The following is a 16430-nucleotide window of genomic DNA, read 5'->3' as shown; positions in this document are numbered from 1 at the left end:
CCTTTTCATTTTTAAACACCTGAATACTGCATACAATTCACTATATTCAATAAATACTCATTTAATATATATATCTGGGGAGGTTTCAGACTCCTACTCATTAAATAGTACATACATGTGCATAGTCCAATGCTGGTATCTATCCATCATTTAGAAATTGGTACAAGTAGCCTTATAAGTGGATATATTGCAAAACAAGTATTTATTTATATCTGAGTGTGTTAATTGGTTATACAAACAACAACAAAAACCAAAAGATCTTTAACATGAACATTGGGCCGGGTCAAATGCATTTCTTTAAAATAGAAATGGTTTCGCTTTATTCGTAAATTGACCATTGAATTAACTTCGAATACTTTTGTAGACAGTACACTAACACCACGTCCCCGCTGTTCCGAAACTCGCTAGGGGAGATCACTGCGTAGGATATTACAATTTTTAAATAAAATATAGTCCAATGTAACCTTTTGATAATAGGGTAGCGTAAATAACCAAAATGGCGGCGCCCGCAGGTTTGCAAATAAATAATTTTGATGTTTTCGCTTGATTAATTCCTATATTCTTTAAAAATTCATAATTTTGAAGACGTGTTTGGAGTTCAACTGATTTGAAAAAACATGACTAATGGCAACCATTCAAAAAGTTACAATAATGATTAAATAATGGCTGTGTCGAGTTATAAAGTTTAGGTTACTTTCTACTATTATTAATGGGCAGGACATTATTTTTTTATTTCAGGATACCGACTGCCAAAGCGACCGTTGGACAAATGGTCAATCAGGGAAAGGCTGGCTCTTGCTTCCTCTGTGCGTCTGAGTGGAGATCAAAACTGGTATGAAATAAGCAGCAGGCCATCCTTAGTTTAATATTACACACTTAAGTTACCAACTATTGTTTCCAAGTTCTAAGTCTATAAATGTATTGAATATTGTGAAGTCATTTTAATATCCTGCCTGTATTAATTAATTAGCAGTTTGTTATCAGTTTCTGTTATAGATTTTTTTTCTTTGAATCTATATTCTAATGGTTAACATTTAATTTACTTTGTCATGTACTGAAAGTGTAAATTAAGGTGTGGTTTTTTTAACATGAATCAACATCAATCAGTCAATCAACATCAATCAGTCAATGAAAGTCTAAAATCTATAGATTAATATATCTTCTGTAAATGGCAACATTGAAATTTGCTAGTTGGACAGCTAAGATGTAAGGATGCGATACCCTAACTCTTTGAATAGATCTCTTGGTCCTTTATAAACTCAAGTGTAATTAAAGCACAGATAGCAAAGTTTGACCAGAGTACGCTGAAGATCTTTAGCTAGTCTTGTGTATTTAAAATAGTGTGACATTCAACTTTAGATCCTGTAGATCTGTGTTCGGTGCTAGTCATACATAAGAAATGTACCTTGAAATATTGTCAAAAGCAATTTAACTGATGCTGGAAAGTTATGACTTTTTCAGTATTTACCAATTTGTTATGTTATTGATGATAGTATTAAAATGTTCAATTTTTTTACAGATGGAAAAAAAGAATAGGAAATAAGATGTCTTTACTCATTTAACAATTTTTAGGTTTTGATCCATTTCACATTACATGTTGGTAAAACTTGGAAAACATTGTATATTTTCTTATTAGGCAAAATTTAAAAGTTAAAACTTTGTTTTAATAGAAACCAGCTTGCATTTATAAATTTCTGTGCAAGTGAAACTGTATTATAAATTTTAATTTAAAGATACATGTATTGTAATACAGTATTTAGAATGGTTATTCACAATATTCATTATCAGTAATATGTGGTATTAAATGCTTCAGGGTATCAGTAAGTCGAGCGATTAAATCATTTGGGGAATCAACAAGACCTCAAGACTGGTTTTCACAGAAGGTTAGTACACTTTACAATTATAGTATTATGTATAGGTTAGTGTTTTTTAATAATATAAATATGCATTTAAAAAACTAAATGTGGTCAGGACCCTCGCGTGTCTGGTGACCACTTTAATTTGATTCATGAATATCAACAAACAATAATAATGAGGGTTCTTAATCAGAACCGGGTGGTGGCCAAAATGGACAGTTCAAATTGGTTTTAATCTGGTTAGAATTTACAATTTTTTTTCAATTATTTTCAAAGCATAAGTAGACAGGTCGGTTACTTTTTTTAGGAGAGTACAGCCCAAAATCTTTTGAGAACCCTGCATAAAACATTGAAAAATACAGGGACAAGCCAAGTAGTTGAAAAAAACAACCTTTTAGAGCGACACGGCAAGGGCCAAAATTACAATATTGACACCTCAACTTTCATTCCTTAAATGAGCAACCATTCGGCAATTGCAATTATGATCCAATGAACGCAACATCTTCGGAAATGCTCAGATTGCGAATGATTGCCTATAAATATACATGTAAATTGAAATTGATCATCTTTTTATTGCTTTTATTGTGTCAGCAGGCCACGAAAGGCTTTAATCAACATATGTTAAAGTGTTAAATTATGATTTGTGAAAATATTGGTGTCACTAGTGTTTCAATTTTACGTCAAAATCAACTATGAAGTTGTTATTTTTTTCCCGCATTTTTATGACATCATATGACAAACTGTTTCTTGTTACAGTTGGGTCGTTCTATTTACAAATGGGTGAGAAAGAATTACTGAAAGTTTTTTTTTTTTTAAATGAAATTAAGTATTTTTTTTAGAAATTCTGGAAATAAATAAAGAATTATTGGTGTAAATATAAGTAATGAATTGCGTGATTGATGTCATTATCAGGGATATGATTGCAGTTGGGCTGGTTAAAGTACATGTATGCGTGGAGTCCTTATTTTGATTTAGACTTCAATTTTCTTGTGCTAAACCTAAATTGAATGTGCAAATGTATTTTATATTAAATTTATATCACACTTTTTAAAATTAAAATGAAATTAAAATGATTAACATTAATAATTATATTTGACATAAACATTATTTGCTATGTTAACCAGGTAAATAGAAAAAGTGTTAATCAAACAATTCCCATTTCCAGGACACAGTAATGAAACAAGATTAATATACTTTTTAGATAAATGTTTAAGCAGCTCAGTTAGCTTAGAAGGTAGAGAAATACTGAAATGATCCTTAACTATTTACAAACCCCCCCATTTTTTCTCAGAACTGTGCCATGCAGTATGCTGATCTTCTGGAAAAGGTTGAAACTCCAAAGTAAGTGTTTGTTTTAGAATTGTGTGTGGTAGTTATTTGGATCAACAAGAGCCAAGTAATGTAAAAGTTGCTTTATGTAAAAGCCTTACATATGAATTCACCAGTGACTAGCAAAAGGAAAAATGTAACGCTTATGTTTCGATACCTTATCACTTAGTCCCAGTTGGGACATACAATAATTTGAATAATATTTGCATAAAACAGTACTGCAGTTTGAATTTCAGATAGCCAGGAATCACAGACACAATTTAAATATGACTGTTTAACAATAATTCTTATATTTCTCCTTCCCATATTAACTTTGAAATGTCTTCCACTTGTTATGTAGACGTAAGCGTGGGGAGAAAGGTGAGCGAGAGGTTGTGGAGACACCTGCTGTCATGATCGTGCGCCGTCTCACAATTGAGCGTATTGAAGAGTTGAAGCAGACAGTCCAACAGGAACAGAGCAAATTCAGGTAACCAGGCACATATATGAAATTTGGACTGAGTTGCTTAGAAAGACTACTATTCAATGGTAACACATATGAGCCCTCCTTATCTTACCAATGACATGATTTTCAAGCGATTTTGGTTAATAGTATAAAAAGCTATCAAAAACAAAAAAGTGGGTAATGTAAAGCCATACCTGGAGAAAGTCCACATGGTTTTTGCAGTTAGGTCTAGAGGGAGATTTTCTGTTCCACTGGGAAATACAAAAGGCTCTCTAATAACATAACATTGCATATTTATTTTTTTTGAGTGCTGGAGAGCTGCAGCTTAAATGACATACATCTTATCTAGGAAATGTATTGTCGCTTTATTAAATTGAAGTTAAATAAAAGCTTCTAGGAGTGAACTTTATGTAAAAAACATTATCATAAATGCAAACTAATGACTGAACTACATAAAAATATCCTGTAAGGAAATCCAGGTTGTATTACATGTTGGCAATATCTGACATCAAATGTTTTTGTTAAAAGTTTCACACTACATGCATGAAGTTAAACTAAATGACAAACTGAAAACTACATTTAAATGTTTATATTTTTACAATAGCTGATATAGAAGAAGTCATTATAGACAGATTTGATATTAACTCTTTTTGTATACCAGGCAGTTAAAGCATTGTTTGTATACCAGGCAGTTAAAGCATTGTTTGTATATCAGGCAGATAAAGCGTTATTTGTATATCAAGCAGTTAAGGCGTTGTTTGTATATCAGGCAGTTAAAGCATTGTTTGTATATTAAGCAGTTAAAGTGTTGTTTGTTTATTAAGCAGTTATAGTGTTGTTTGTATATTAACCAATTAAAGCGTTGTTTGCATATTAAGCAGTTAAAAGTGTTGTTTGTATATCAGGCAGTTACAACGTTGTTTGTATATCAGGCTGTTAAAGCATTGTTTGTATATCAGGCAGTTAGAGCATTGTTTGTGTATCAGGCAGTTAGAAATTGTTTGTATATCAAGCAGTTAAAGCATTGTTTGTATATCAGGCAGATAAAGCGTTGTTTGTATATCAAGCAGTTAAAGCGTTGTTTGTATATTAAGCAGTTAAAGTGTTGTTTGTTTATTTAGCAGTTATAGTGTTGTTTGTATATTAACCAATTAAAGTGTTGTTTGCATATTAAGCAGTTAAAAGTGTTGTTTGTATATCAGGCAGTTAAAGCATTGTTTGTATATCAGGCAGTTAGAATGTTGTTTGTATATCAGGAAGTTAGAGCATTGTTTGTATATCAGGCAGTTAGAGCATTGTTTGTATATCAAGCAGTTAAAGCATTGTTTGTATATCAGGAAGTAAGAGCATTGTTTGTATATCAGGAAGTTAGAGCATTGTTTGTATATCAAGCAGTTAAAGCCCTGTTTGTATATCAGGCAGATAAAGCATTGTTTGTATATCAAGCAGTTAAAGCAATGTTTGTATATCAGGCAGATAAAGCGTTGTTTGTATACCAAGCAGTTAAAGCATTGTTTGTATATCAGGAAGTCAGAGCATTGTTTGTATATCAAGCAGTTAAAGCCTTGTTTGTATATCAGGCAGTTAGAATGTTGTTTGTATATCAAGCAGTTAAAGCATTGTTTGTATATCAGGCAGTTAGAATGTTGTTTGTATATCAAGCAGTTATAGCATTGTTTGTATATCAAGCAGTTATAGCATTGTTTGTATATCAGGCAGTTAGAGCATTGTTTGTGTATCAGGCAGTTAAAGCGTGAGATTGAGGCGTTGAAGACGGGCCGTTATGATGACCAGCTTGATGAGATGTGGGAACGCATGCAAGCGTGAGTAACAAGCTCGTCACCATGAATTGTGTTAATGTTTAGTATTACATCAGAAATGATGTTGCCATCATTCAATAATATCACTGAGTTGTTTTCATGCATTGCTAGTGAAATAATTTTTGACGTCATCAATGGAAAGGGTTGTAAAAGGAATGAGTCATATAGCAGCGATTTATGAACATATAGTTAATGCTAGAGAAAGTGGCTTTTATGCACATTACTACATGGTGTTTGTTTATCATACATATGAGCATGTGTGATTTGCATGTGTACATGTATGTATGTGCAGGGAAAAGGAGGCTGCGGAAGCCCGTAGACAGGCAGAAGAGAGGCGACTTGCGGAGGAGGCTGCAGAAAGGGCACGTGTTCATGGTGGGTAATTCTGGACTTTTCCCCCCGTTTTGACTTGTCCCCCACTTGACTTATTCCTGCAGTTTCCATTACTTCTTTATAATAAGGATAATGTATTCTGAGCTACTTTTTCTTTCAGCTGCGCGTCGCGGCTTGTCCCGGACCACGAGCAGCGTCAGTACGATGTCAGAGGTGGATGAGAGTACGCAGGATTCCATACCTGACACACTTAATGTAGAGGTGGGTAAATACATCAGGGTGATATCTCTATTAGCACCAAACTCCATACCCGATAACCTCATTGTAGAGGTGGGAAAGTACATCAGGGTGATATCTCTATTAGCACCAAACTCCATACCCGATAACCTCATTGTAGAGGTGGGAAAATACATCAGGGTGATATCTCTATTAGCACCAAACTCCATACCCGATAATCTCATTGTATATATGGGCAAATACATCTTGGCAGTATCTCTACTCTCATTGTACATGTGGGTAAATACGTCTTGGTGATATCTCTACTCTCATTGTATATGTGGGTAAATACGTCTTGGTGGTATCTCTACTCTCATTGTATATGTGGGTAAATACGTCTTGGTGATATCTCTACTCTCATTGTATATGTGGGTAAATACGTCTTGATGGTATCTCTTTTATAGCAGAACACAATACTCAAAGCCCTCATTGTAGAGGTGGGTAAACACATCTAGGTGATATCTTGATTATAGCAAAACTTCACACCCAACACCCTCTTTGTAGTGGTGGGTAAATATGTCTGGGTATTATCTCTCAGAGATGTGATTTGTCCGCGGAAATCTGCGGATCTAATGGCCCCCGGGACCCCTTCATCCAACCCCACCCCCACCCCCAAAAAATAAAAAAAATATTATTTTTTTTAGCTGATTAAAAAAGTTATTTGGTTGCTTTTGGTTGTTAAGAGTTGATATCCCAGTTTGCTTCAAATTTGAAGTCAGGAGAGCCCTCAAAAGAGCTTCTTAAAAGTCAGTTTTCTTCTAAGGCAGTGTGCTTTTGACCCCCCAAGAACCCATGGCCGAAAATGTTTCAGCCCTCCAGCTGCTAGGTCAATCACATCCTTGTCTCTTTTAAAGCTGCACTCTCACAGATTGAACGTTTTGACAACTTGTTTATTTTTTGTTCTGAAACGAGCCAATTTTTGCGAAAATCCTTAGAAACCAGTTATATAAGACTGCTGACAACATAAATTGATCGCAGATTTTTATATTTAATATCGAAAATTGATGTTTTATGCATTTTTCTTAAACTGTTAGTATTTTCGAAGGAAAATATGAAAATCTGCAATCTGATCTTTTGTCAACAGTCTTGTATCATTGGTTTGCAGATATTTATGCCAAAAAATGATCTTTCAAAGACTAAAAATAAAAAAGTTGTAAAAATGGTAAATCTGTGAGAGTGCAGCTTTAACGCAGGACTCATACCCATTACATTCATTCTAGAGGTTGGCTTATACACAAGCATTTCATTTCGGGGTTAAATAGACTTAAATGCTAGACCAGGGTTTTCATTTTATGTTAAGAAGCAGGATTTTGCTGAAATTAAATCAACTTGGGATTTGGAGGACCTTCAGGTTGAATGGATTGTAAAAAAGTAGATGGGTTGGCTGACATGTTTTTGTTTTTACTTTGCTACTGGATTATTATGAAACCCCTGTGGACACAAGTGTTATTATGTATAAAAACTTATACTTCTACTTAAACTAAAGGTTAATAAACAAAAGTTAAAAGAGCTTTATAAAAAGCCACTGTCCAATATAAATTATCATAGTGCATAATGAAAAAAAACTAATGCCAGATTAAATGTTACAGATGCATCTTTTTGTATTGGCAACATTATCTAACCATAATTTTTTTTACGCCAAAATGAATTCAATATGTTCATTTTTCAGACAACAGATGATGAGTTGCCAGCGACACCCGGTGGTGCCCCTGTTGCAGGGGAGGTTGTGTCTGGGGGTGTGGGAGGTGAATGGAGCGCCCAACCCACCAGCTCTGCATCCATCCTTTCACAAATGATCTCCAGCGAGAAGGTCTCCGTTGATCATCTCCAGCAGCTTAAAAATGTGAGTTAAGTCCATCAGAGCCTCCCTGGTCATTACTGTTGATCCAGTGAAGAGATGTGAAACCCCTGACAAACAAATGCATATGGATTAAACATCTACAGCTGTTAACTGCAGGCTGGTTTGTCTTTTCATGTTTTGCAAAACCTTGGGCTAAAAATAGATTACTATTGCCATTTACGTGTAAAGCAGTCACTTGCTTTTCGGTCACTTTGCGGTGGTTTTTGTTTGTTTTTGATTGAATAACACAAAAACATGTTTAGGTAAAAAGTGTTCAACACTAAATTTCCAAGCCATTTGTACTAACGATTTGAAATTTAGGACTTTGTGCCTGTTTGCAATTTGATTGTAAATTTTACAGGATGCTGAAGCTGAGCATGCGCAGAGGCAGACGCAGCAGGCAGCCAATCAGATTGAGCCTCTCATCCAGTCGACCAATGAAGAGCCAGAGATCATGGTCACCTCAGTGGAAACCACAGGTAGGCTAGTCTTTTTGTTGTATTTGCCCACAGTTTTTTTTGGAACAGAAATATATGAAACAATATAGTTGGATATCCACTTCTGTAGCGGATAATTATTGCATACATATACACTTGAAACCCATTAGCTCGATATCTCAGGGACTGGCCAAATAAAATACTTAGGGCCTAGCGAATAGACAAGCGGGAATGCTTACAAAGAGTGAAACAAAATCGGTCCTTAACATTCTGTTTGAGCCATAGAGAAAATTGAGGCAAGCAATATCGAGCCAACAGGTTTCTGACTGTATGTGTAATGTCTTATAGGCAAGTAAGAATTGACATGACCTGACCCTCCCCCGAAACATTTGCATAATAAATAGTAGAAATTACCTTGGAATTATTGAATTATTAAAAATCCCTCATGAAACAAAAAAATCACTCATGAAACAATTTTAAAAGTGGTCTAAGCTCCATTGCCTTGCTTCAGGCATAAATTCCTCGTACTCGAACATACTTTCGGCTAGATTCCAGGATTTGCAATTATCAGCTGTTAACCCCTAAAGTTATGAATATTGATATCAGGGCCTGGCATTGACTTAAATTATTTATGGGACAAGGTGAAATAATTATAATAACTTATGTGTCTAAAAGTATTTACTAGTAGTTTTCTTAAGAAGCAAAAGTGGACTAGTGGTGACCACTGAGGTATAGATATTGGAGTAAAAGTGGGCTAGTGGTGACCACTGAGGTACAGATATTGGAGCAAAAGTGGACTAGTGGTGACCACTGAGGTTCAGATATTGGAGCAAAAGTGGACTAGTGGCGACCACTGAGGTACAGATATTGGAGCAAAAGTGGACTAGTGGCGACCACTGAGGTACAGATATTGGAGCAAAAGTGGGCTAGTGGCGACCACTGAGGTTCAGATATTGGAGCAAAAGTGGGCTAGTGGTGACCACTGAGGTTCAGATATTGGAGCAAATGTGGACTAGTGGTGACCACTGAGGTACAGATATTGGAGTAAAAGTGGGCTAGTGGTGACCACTGAGGTTCAGATATTGGAGCAAAAGTGGACTAGTGGTGACCACTGAGGTACAGATATTGGAGCAAAAGTGGGCTAATGGTGACCACTGAGGTACAGATATTGGAGCAAAAGTGGGCTAGTGGTGACCACTGAGGTTCAGATATTGGAGTAAAAGTGGGCTAGTGGTGACCACTGAGGTTCAGATATTGGAGTAAAAGTGGGCTAGCGGTGACCACTGAGGTTCAGATATTGGAGCAAAAGTGGACTAGCGGTGACCACTGAGGTACAGATATTGGAGCAAAAGTGGACTAGCGGTGACCACTGAGGTACAGATATTGGAGCAAATGTGGACTAGTGGTTACCACTGAGGTACAGATATTGGAGCAAAAGTGGACTAGTGGTGACCACTGAGGTACAGATATTGGAGCAAATGTGGACTAGTGGTGATCACTGAGGTACAGATATTTGAGCAAAAGTGGGCTAGTGGTTACCACTGAGGTTCAGATATTGGAGCAAAAGTGGACTTGTGGTGATCACTGAGGTACAGATATTGGAGCAAAAGTGGGCTAGTGGTTACCACTGAGGTACAGATATTGGAGCAAATGTGGGCTAGTGATGATCACTGAGGTACAGATATTGGAGCAAATGTGGACTAGTGGTGATCACTGAGGTACAGATATTGGAGCAAATGTGGACTAGTGGTTACCACTGAGGTACAGATATTGGAGCAGAAGTGGACTAGTGGTGATCACTGAGGTACAGATATTGGAGCAAAAGTGGGCTAGTGGTTACCACTGAGGTACAGATATTGGAGCAAAAGTGGGCTAGTGGTGATCACTGAGGTACAGATATTGGAGCAAAAGTGGGCTAGTGGTGATCACTGAGGTACAGATATTGGAGCAAAAGTGGACTAGTGGTGACCACTGAGGTACAGATATTGGAGTAAAAGTGGGCTAGTGGTGACCACTGAGGTACAGATATTGGAGCAAAAGTGGGCTAGTGGTGATCACTGAGGTACAGATATTGGAGCAAAAGTGGGCTAGTGGTGATCACTGAGGTACAGATATTGGAGCAAAAGTGGGCTAGTGGTGATCACTGAGGTACAGATATTGGAGCAAAAGTGGGCTAGTGGTGATCACTGAGGTATAGATATTGGAGCAAAAGTGGGCTAGTGGTGATCACTGAGGTACAGATATTGGAGCAAAAGTGGGCTAGTGGTGACCACTGAGGTTCAGATATTGGAGTAAAAGTGGGCTAGTGGTGACCACTGAGGTACAGATATTGGAGTAAAAGTGGGCTAGTGGTGACCACTGAGGTACAGATATTGGAGTAAAAGTGGACTAGTGGTGACCACTGAGGTACAGATATTGGAGTAAAAGTGGACTAGTGGTGACCACTGAGGAACAGATATTGGAGCAAAAGTGGACTAGTGGTGACCACTGAGGTACAGATATTGGAGTAAAAGTGGGCTAGTGGTGACCACTGAGGTTCAGATATTGGAGTAAAAGTGTGCTAGTGGTGACCACTGAGGTACAGATATTGGAGCAAAAGTGGACTAGTGGTGACCACTGAGGTACAGATATTGGAGCAAAAGTGGACTAGTGGTGACCACTGAGGTACAGATATTGGAGTAAAAGTGGGCTAGTGGTGACCACTGAGGTACAGATATTGGAGTAAAAGTGGGCTAGTGGTGACCACTGAGGTACAGATATTGGAGTAAAAGTGGGCTAGTGGTGACCACTGAGGTTCAGATATTGGAGTAAAAGTGGGCTAGTGGTGACCACTGAGGTATAGATATTGGAGTAAAAGTGGACTAGTGGTGACCACTGAGGTACAGATATTGGAGCAAAAGTGGACTAGTGGTGACCACTGAGGTTCAGATATTGGAGCAAAAGTGGACTAGTGGTGACCACTGAGGTACAGATATTGGAGCAAATGTACAGATATTGGAGCAAAAGTGGGCTAGTGGTGACCACTGAGGTACAGATACTGGAGCAAAAGTGGGCTAGTGGTTACCACTGAGGTACAGATATTGGAGCAAAAGTGGGCTAGTGGTTACCACTGAGGTACAGATATTGGAGCAAAAGTGGGCTAGTGGTTACCACTGAGGTACAGATATTGGAGCAAATGTGGACTAGTGGTGATCACTGAGGTACAGATATTGGAGCAAAAGTGGGCTAGTGGTGACCACTGAGGTTCAGATATTGGAGCAAAAGTGGGCTAGTGGTGACCACTGAGGTACAGATATTGGAGCAAAAGTGGGCTAGTGGTGACCACTGAGGTACAGATATTGGAGCAAAAGTGGACTAGTGGTGACCACTGAGGTACAGATATTGGAGCAAAAGTGGACTAGTGGTGACCACTGAGGTACAGATATTGGAGTAAAAGTGGGCTAGTGGTGACCACTGAGGTACAGATATTGGAGTAAAAGTGGGCTAGTGGTGACCACTGAGGTACAGATATTGGAGCAAAAGTAGGCTAGTGGTGACCACTGAGGTACAGATATTGGAGCAAAAGTGGGCTAGTGGTGACCACTGAGGTTCAGATATTGGAGCAAAAGTGGGCTAGTGGTGACCACTGAGGTACAGATATTGGAGTAAAAGTGGGCTAGTGGTGACCACTGAGGTACAGATATTGGAGCCAAAGTGGACTAGTGGTGACCACTGAGGTTCAGATATTGGAGCTAAAGTGGACTAGTGGTGACCACTGAGGTACAGATATTGGAGCAAATGTGGACTAGTGGTTACCACTGAGGTACAGATATTGGAGCAAAAGTGGACTAGTGGTGACCACTGAGGTACAGATATTGGAGCAAAAGTGGGCTAGTGGTGACCACTGAGGTATAGATATTGGAGCAAAAGTGGACTAGTGGTCACCACTGAGGTACAGATACTGGAGTAAAAGTGGACTAGTGGTGACCACTGAGGTACAGATATTGGAGCAAAAGTGGACTAGTGGTGACCACTGAGGTACAGATATTGGAGCAAAAGTGGACTAGTGGTGACCACTGAGGTATAGATATTGGTAACCAGTGAATCTCCGGTCCACATTGTAGTGTACTTGTTACAGTAACATATATAGAGGATTCTTCAGTTTTGTTCTGGTATAAGTTTTGCAGTTTGAATAATATCGGTGGAGTATTTTATAGGTAATATTTCGTTATAACAGGTCATTGTTACTTTGTCACTATTTTATTTTCCTTTCAATGTTTTAAAATTATAACACGGTTGGACAGGTAGTGTATTGATGGATATAATTTAGTAGTTGATTTAACAATTAGACATTTGAACAAAAAGAAAAGAATTAATTGCAAAAGTAGTTGTGTGTCAATTTTTTTTTTTTACAGAAGTTTGGAAAACCACAGGAATTGTGGATTTCTATAAATAGACACACTATGTCATGTACATATTTTTAATAATCTTTGGGTTTCCACTATTAAAGGTTTTTATTTATACTCGCAAAGATCTTTACCTCATAGCTATCAGAGGTTTAATTTGCATTAGCTGGTCTGTTTGTCAAAGAAAAAAAAGTTAGTACTTTTCAAAATAGGTGGCATCGTTGTCATTGTAGTGAAAAAAACTTTAACCTTGGCAATAAATTGAAAAGTGTTCAAAATATTCATGTTAAACTTGGTACAAATGTTACCAGAGACAATAAGTATGTTTTTAGTATGGCCCATAACTCTGACTTAAATATTTGTGGAGTTGTGCCCCTTATTCATTAAAACAACAACATGCAAACACTTACACTCAATTACACCTTGGTCATAACCTAAAAACCAGTTCAAGATATTCAGTTGGAACTTGGTACACATTTGGTCAGAGACAATAATTTTGCACCTGTATGGCATTTGAAACTTGGTACACATGCTCCCAGACACAATATGCACCTGTATGGCAGTTGAAACTTGGTACAGATATGGCCAGAGACAATATTATGCACCTGTATGGCAGTTGGAACTTGGTAAAATAACTCTTGAAACAACTTGAAAAGGGGTCTAAGCTTGTTGACCTTGCCTTTGGGCATGAATATCACATACTCAAATAGAGCGGCTATTTTTCAGGATTGATAATAATCAGCTATTACAACTTCTACAGTTATGAATATTGATATCAGGGCCTGGCATGGACTTAAATTAGATATGGGTCAAGATGTAGTAATTATAATAACTTATGAGCCTAAAAGTATTAAATATTAATTTTCTGAGGAAGCAAAAGTGGACTAGTGGTGACCACTGGGGTATAGACATAGGTAACCAGCGAGTCTCCGGTCCACAGTAAGGGGTGTTTATTACAGTCCTATATATGGAGGAGTTGTCAGTTTTGTTCTGTTATAAGTTTTGCAGTTTGAATAGATTCAGTGAAGTAGTTTATAGGTAACATTAGGTTATACCATGTCATTGTTACTTTGTCACTATTTTGTTTTTCTTTACAATATTTTAAAATTATAACTCTGTTGGACAGATAGTGTATTGATGGATATAATATAGTAGTTGAGTTAACAATTAAACATTCTTTCAGAAAGAAAAGAAATAATTAACACAAGTTGTGTTTTATCTATAGAATTCTGGAAAACCACAGGAAAAGTGAATTTCTAAAAATAAACACATTATGTCATGTATCTATTTTTTATAATGTTTGGGTTTCCACGAATAAAGGTTTATGATTATTCTCACAGTCATCTTAACCTTCGAGCTATAACAGTATACTTTGTATTAGCTGGTCTGTTTGTCAAATGGTATTATAATTGAACTTGGTAAGGCCAATTACTCTGACTTATTCATAACAACAACAATATGCAAAAACTTAAAAACCTTTGTAGTCATAACCTCTGGTTTTTGTTTCGCCTGAAAAGACGACATATAGGGGTTACTTTTGTCGGCGGCAGCGGCGGCGGCGGCAGCAGCCCGTTTTCATTTGTCCGGGGCATATCTCGTAAACTTTTAGTGGTATTATCTTGAAATTTCATATGTTGATAGATCTCATTGAGGGCAAGTGCAGTGTACAAGAAATGTTACTCTTGCTTCCATATTTTTAGAGTTATTGCCCTTTGTTAATTTTCATGCTTAATTTTTTGTCCGGGGCATTTCTTGTAGAATATAAGAGTTATCAACTTGAAACTTCATATGTAGATATATCTCATGGAGGGCAAGTGCAGTGCACAATAACAGTAACTCTTGCTCTCTTAGTTTTAGAGAAATTGCACTTTGTTAATATTCATGCTAAAAGTTTTATCCGGGGCATTTCTTGAAGAATATAAGAGGTATCAACTTGAAACTTCATAGCTAGATAGATCTCATTGAGGGCAAGTGCAGTGCACAAAAACTGTATCTCTTGCTTCCATATTAGAGTTATTGCCCTTTGTTAAATCTCAAGCTTAAATTTTGTCAGGGGCATATATCGTAAGCTATAAGAGGTATCAACCTGAATCTTAATAGGTAGATAGATCTCATTGAGGGCAAGTGCAGTTTGCAATAACCGTAACTTTTGCTTCCATATTTTTAGAGTTATTGCCCTTTGTTTATTTTCGTTGTTAATTTTTGTCTGGAGCATATCTCGAAAACTATAATAAGAGTTATCAACTTGAAACTTTATAGGTAGATAGATCTTATTGAGTGGGAGTTCAGTGCACAAAAAATGTATCTCTTGCTTCATATTAGAGTTATTGCCCTTTGTTAATTTTCAAGCTTAAATTTTGTCAGGAGCATATATTGTAAACTATGAGAGGTATCAACCTGAATCTTAATAGGTAGATAGATCTCATTGAGGGCAAGTGCAGTGCACAATAGCAGTAACTATTGCTTCCATATTTTTAGAGTTATGCCCTTTGTTAATTTTCTTGTTAATTTTTGTCCGGAGCATATCTCGAAAACTATAAGAGTTATCAACTTGAAACTTTATAGGTAGATAGATCTTATTGAGAGGGAGTGCAGTGCACAAAAATGTATCTCTTGCTTCCATATTAGAGTTATAATCTTTTGTTATTTTTCATGTTTAACTTTACCTTGCACATTTTTTTATCATTTCCCTTTGATTGATTTCAGTATTTATTGTGCTCATCTTTGTTTATATAACCAAATGCTTGCTCCTGGCCTAACGTTGTTATCTTAAGTTCAAATGCCACAAAGTTAAATGGAGACATCATTGTCTATAAATGAATAAAATGCCAATCTAACAACTATAATGTCGATAGTAAATAATTCGTCAGGCGACACATCCGACTCGCGGAGTTCTAGTTATACTTAAGCCCCATACTAGAAAAAAAAATGACTAAAAGTATGTTGGTGTTCGCTCTGCTGCACTCAGTTTGTTTGTTGGGGTTATTTAAGGATGGGGTATTGTTATAACTTTGTTGGTGGCGTTGGCCAAAAACTTTTATCTTTTGACTATTATAAATATCATGTTCATAATATCCTTATGAAACTAAGTATACATCATAGTCACAGTCGAAAGTCGTGTAAATCTTACTGAAATAATTATTGAGTAAAGTTTGACAATCAATTACTGGAAACCTGTTGCAAGTTGCATGAATATTTCTATTTCTATAGAGGTGTTTGAAGAAGAGGTGGATGAAGAATGTCCAGTAAAGAATGAACCTATGGATCCCAATGTGACGGGGGTGAAGCTAGAAGATGAGGTTGTACACACTGACACAAGTCATGTCATACACCCGGATACAGGTGAGGAAGAATTGGGTATGGGCTATTTGGTTTTATGGGTGTGGGGTGACTCTTGGCCCAAATGTGACACATTTTTATCATACAGACAGGAATGATACATAGACAGATATTGATATATTAAATACAGGAAAGCAATATAAGTCTTAGATAAAAATGGTAGTTTACTGAATTTACAGGTTTGGTAAAGTTCAGGATTGATTCTGAAATTAGGATGGAAAGTGTTCAACTTTAGACTGTTGGACAGTTGTTCAGTTTGTTTTTTTGGCTGGACAATTGCATCATAAATAGTAGTAAATATTTTTGGCTTTCATCATCCTTGTGAAGCCAGAATGAAGTTGTTTTGAATTAAGACGTCTTTAAAATTCAT

General features: G+C 36.8%; 1 protein-coding gene across 2 annotated transcripts in view; it reads left to right on the top strand.

Annotated features, from left to right (window-relative positions):
* Positions 1 to 476: 476 nt before the first annotated feature.
* LOC128211828 (bromodomain-containing protein 8-like) overlaps positions 477 to 16430 on the top strand; it is a 26304-nt gene continuing 10350 nt past the window's right edge. Inside the window, exons 1-11 of one of the 2 annotated variants that reach the window (XM_052916908.1) lie at positions 477 to 512; positions 739 to 832; positions 1814 to 1883; positions 3148 to 3197; positions 3526 to 3654; positions 5373 to 5453; positions 5743 to 5825; positions 5944 to 6044; positions 7729 to 7902; positions 8261 to 8378; positions 15932 to 16063. In XM_052916908.1, coding sequence (XP_052772868.1) covers positions 497 to 512; positions 739 to 832; positions 1814 to 1883; positions 3148 to 3197; positions 3526 to 3654; positions 5373 to 5453; positions 5743 to 5825; positions 5944 to 6044; positions 7729 to 7902; positions 8261 to 8378; positions 15932 to 16063 — 1048 coding nt within the window. In that variant the 5' untranslated portion in view covers positions 477 to 496. Of the gene's footprint in view, positions 513 to 738; positions 833 to 1813; positions 1884 to 3147; positions 3198 to 3525; positions 3655 to 5372; positions 5454 to 5742; positions 5826 to 5943; positions 6045 to 7728; positions 7903 to 8260; positions 8379 to 15931; positions 16079 to 16430 lie in introns of both variants that reach the window. The other variant, XM_052916907.1, reaches the window with a different exon arrangement.

The sequence above is a fragment of the Mya arenaria genome, chromosome 12, assembly GCF_026914265.1.
Source record: "Mya arenaria isolate MELC-2E11 chromosome 12, ASM2691426v1".
Classification (NCBI taxonomy): Eukaryota; Metazoa; Mollusca; class Bivalvia; order Myida; family Myidae; genus Mya; species Mya arenaria.
This window is presented reverse-complemented; position numbering and strand designations above follow the sequence as displayed.